This window comes from Etheostoma cragini, chromosome 14 (assembly GCF_013103735.1).
Source record: "Etheostoma cragini isolate CJK2018 chromosome 14, CSU_Ecrag_1.0, whole genome shotgun sequence".
NCBI lineage: Eukaryota > Metazoa > Chordata > Actinopteri > Perciformes > Percidae > Etheostoma > Etheostoma cragini.
Window position 1 is genome coordinate 23,938,080 of NC_048420.1, and position 3,681 is coordinate 23,941,760.

A 3,681-nucleotide genomic window follows, 5' to 3' on the forward strand; every position below is an offset into this window, starting at 1 on the left:
GATTGGTTGTAGGTCTATCTGTTGCTCTGATTGGTTGTAGGTCTATCTGTTGCTCTGATTGGTTGTAGGTCTATCTGTGGCTCTGATTGGTTGTAGGTCTATTTTCAGAGGTCTTTTCTTTCCTGGTTGGGTTGAAACACGCCCCATAATGCCCAATGGAGCAGTATCAGACTAGAATCTGAGTATGACAACGTCAGGCTACCTGTTAGCTACCGGTTAGCTACCTGTTAGCTACCGGTTAGCTACCTATTAGCTACCGGTTAGCTACCTGTTAGCTACCAGTTAGCTACCTGTTAGCACCTGCAGCTCGGCCACCAGCTGCTGGTTACAGAGGATCTTCCCGCCGTCTGATTCGTCGAGCCCCAGGAGGCAGAGGCCGCCGCCGGACTGCAGGAGGTAGCGTCGGCGGTCGACGTTGGTCTCGTAACTGCCCCGTCGAGTCGCCACCTTCCTGTCCCGGTGAGTCCAGACCACATCGGAGCTGTCGGACCCGCCACAATGCAGACAGACGTGGTGATCCTCCGGGACTGAGAACCGGATCACTGCTGGAGGACAAAGAAAGTTTCTCATTCTGTTTTAGTACTTTTAATTTCCTGATTTTACTCAGTGTTGTTTTGCAAAGCAGTTCGAGTCTTCGCGATGCCCTGTTGGGGACTAGTCTGGCTCCGCCCTCCTACCTACTTCCGCTCAATTTCAATTTCCCTTCAGTACTCCGTCTGGTTTTGCGGTAAACTCTTGGTGTTTCTCCGGTCAACTTTTCGTATTTGTTCCATCTTAGGCGGCACGGTGGCTAAGCGGTTAGCACGTCTGCCTCACAGCAAGAAGGTTCTCGGGTCGAATCCAGGTCGTTCTGGGCCTTTCTGTTTGGGGTTTGTATGTTCTCCCCGTGTTAGCGTGGGTTTCCTCCGGGTGCTCCGGTTCCTTCCCACCATAAAAGACACGCATCCTATGTAGGACTACAGTTGTCTAACACTGGCACATTTACAGAAATGTTCACTAATCTGCATTGTCCTAATCCAATAAACAAGATCAACATCTTGCTCCCTAAGTGGTGAAAGAGTTGGCTCTGGCTAACGCTAGCAATGCTAATGCAAAATACAAGTCAATCTCCCCTCTTGTTGCACATGCGCATGACCTACTGTACGTCACGACCAGACGTTACCGATTGGTTGTGGTAGATCCATTAAAACAGGAACACACAAAACAGAAGTTACCCTTTAAACCCTTTAACCCGTTTTGACGGCATCATCAAACGGAAATATTCTGCCTCCATGTCTGAGCCGTGTCACTCACATCCTGCTCACGGTCCGTTTTTAGCCCCACTTCCTGTTTTATCTCACGGAAACATGGCCGTCATGTCCTCCGCTCGACCTCCAGCGAACGACAGAGCAGGAAACTACAGTTGATCAAATTTAGTTGATTATTTTCACGTCTTATAACTAGCTGACAGCTCCATTATTATTTTATAGAAATGGCTTTTTTGTTGTTTGAGGTGCTTTTATAGTTTTCTGTAAAACTACTTTTCTATATTCTATAAAAGTATACTATATATACTATAGTATATGTACTGTACTATACTATACTGTTAGACAAAGTCCCAAAGTAAGTATCTTCATTCTTTTTTTTCATCAGGAAACTTAAAATAATAGAATATAATGTACATTTTTTCTTTAGTATTTAAGGTCTCGCACCGTGAAATGTAGCTTTCACTCAAGAAGAATACACAGTATTTACATAAAATACAGATAAACAACTCAATAAATAATACACAACAATATAATAAAATGACTGATTATAGTGGATGAAGATTACAGAGTAATGATGATATTGTAAATACACTTTTGTAACATGAGTCCAAAAGCAAATGCAAAGCTTTAGTTGGTATTTAAATGCTGATAAATGCTGATAAAGTATATTTAAATGCTGATAAATGCTGATAAATTATATTTAAATAAATAAAAAAGATCTTTAAATGCTGATAAATGATATTTAAATACTGATAAATGATCTTTAAATGCTGATAAATTATCTTTGAATGCTGATAAATGACATTTAAATACTGATAAATTACATTTAAACGCTGATAAATGACATTTAAACACTGATAAATGACATTTAAACGCTGATAAATGACATTTAAATGCTGATAAATGACATTTAAACGCTGATAAATGACATTTAAACGCGGATAAATGACATTTAAACGCTGATAAATGACATTTAAACGCTGATAAATGACATTTAAACACTGATAAATGACATTTAAACGCTGATAAATGACATTTAAACGCTGATAAATGACATTTAAACACTGATAAATGACATTTAAACGCTGATAAATGACATTTAAACACTGATAAATGACATTTAAACACTGATAAATGACATTTAAACGCTGATAAATGACATTTAAACACTGATAAATGACATTTAAACGCTGATAAATGACATTTAAACGCTGATAAATGATATTTAAAAGCTGATAAATGACATTTAAACGCTGATAAATGACATTTAAACGCTGATAAATGATATTTAAAAGCTGATAAATGACCCAGACGCCCACCTGTAGCCGTGCAGCGTCCAATCAGAGCGGAGTGCAGGAAGAAACCGGGACAGAAGAAGAAGAAGAACGTGAACATCTTCAGACGGAGAACATCAACCTGCTGCTGCTCCGCGTCTGAGACACTTTTCATTTTCCTCTTCCTGTTTAATCCAAACACTCTGTGACCAACGCTGCTCCATCGTCATGGAAACATCCAAAAATAACTCAACCGTCGGCCGAGAAAAGTCAACGTTTTAGAAGCTTTTATGACAGTTTTGTCCCTTTTTTTCCAATTCTGGTCCCTTTTTTCTGTGCTTTATTTGACATTTTTGTTGTTTTTTTTCTGCTTTTTTCAGGCTTTTTTCGACTTTTTTGTCACTTTTTTGTCGCTGTGTGTGAGACACTTCTTTCTTTTTCCTCTTATAATAATCAAATCTTTAAAAAAAGGCCATTTTGGTCATCTTTGTGACACTTTTGTTGCATTTTGCCTGATGTTATTGTCACTTTCTTTCCCTTTTTCGGATGTTTTAGAAGATTTTATGACGTTTTTCTTCTTTTCTTTTTTTACATTTTGGTCATTTTTTCCAATGTTTTTGTCAATTTTTCTGTGCTTTTAACTTTTTGGGTACTTTTATTCAAGTTTTGGTCATCTTTGTGACACTTTTGTTGCTTTTTCTGATGTTATTGTCGCTTTCCTTCCCTTTGTCCATTGTTTTAGAAGTTTTTATGACATTTTTGTCCCTTTTTTTCAAGTTTTTGGTCACTTTTTTCAATGTTTTGTTTACATTTTTTTCTGTGCTTTATTTGACAGTTTTGTTGTTTTTCCTGCGTTTTTCAGACTTTTTCCCAACATTTTGGTCATTTTTTTCCAAATTTTTTGTCACTTTTTTGTTGCTGCGTGTGAGACACTTTTTCTTTTTCCCCTTATAACGATCAAATCTTTTAAAAAAATTACCTTTGGTCATCTTTGTGACACTTTTGTCACATTTCCTGATGTTATTGTCACTTTCTTTCCCTATTTTCAATGTTTTAGAAGCTTTTATAACGTTTTTGTCCTTTTTTTCAAGCCTTATGATGGCTGAGTCCTTTGCAGCGACGCAGGTTTGAATCCGACCCGCGGCCCTTTGCTGCGTGCC

The 3,681-nt window shown here is 38.2% G+C and overlaps 1 protein-coding gene across 1 annotated transcript in view; it reads right to left on the minus strand.

Moving 5' to 3' along the window:
• The window catches only part of LOC117957208, a 6,999-nt gene extending 4,303 nt beyond the window's left edge, over nt 1-2,696 (minus strand). The window contains exons 1-2 of the mRNA XM_034892805.1: nt 2,567-2,696; nt 291-545 (exon numbers count right to left, since the gene is read on the minus strand). Of these exons, the coding sequence (XP_034748696.1) occupies nt 291-545; nt 2,567-2,696 (385 nt within the window). The remainder of the gene's footprint in view (nt 1-290; nt 546-2,566) is intronic.
• Between the last annotated feature and the right edge of the window lie 985 nt (nt 2,697-3,681).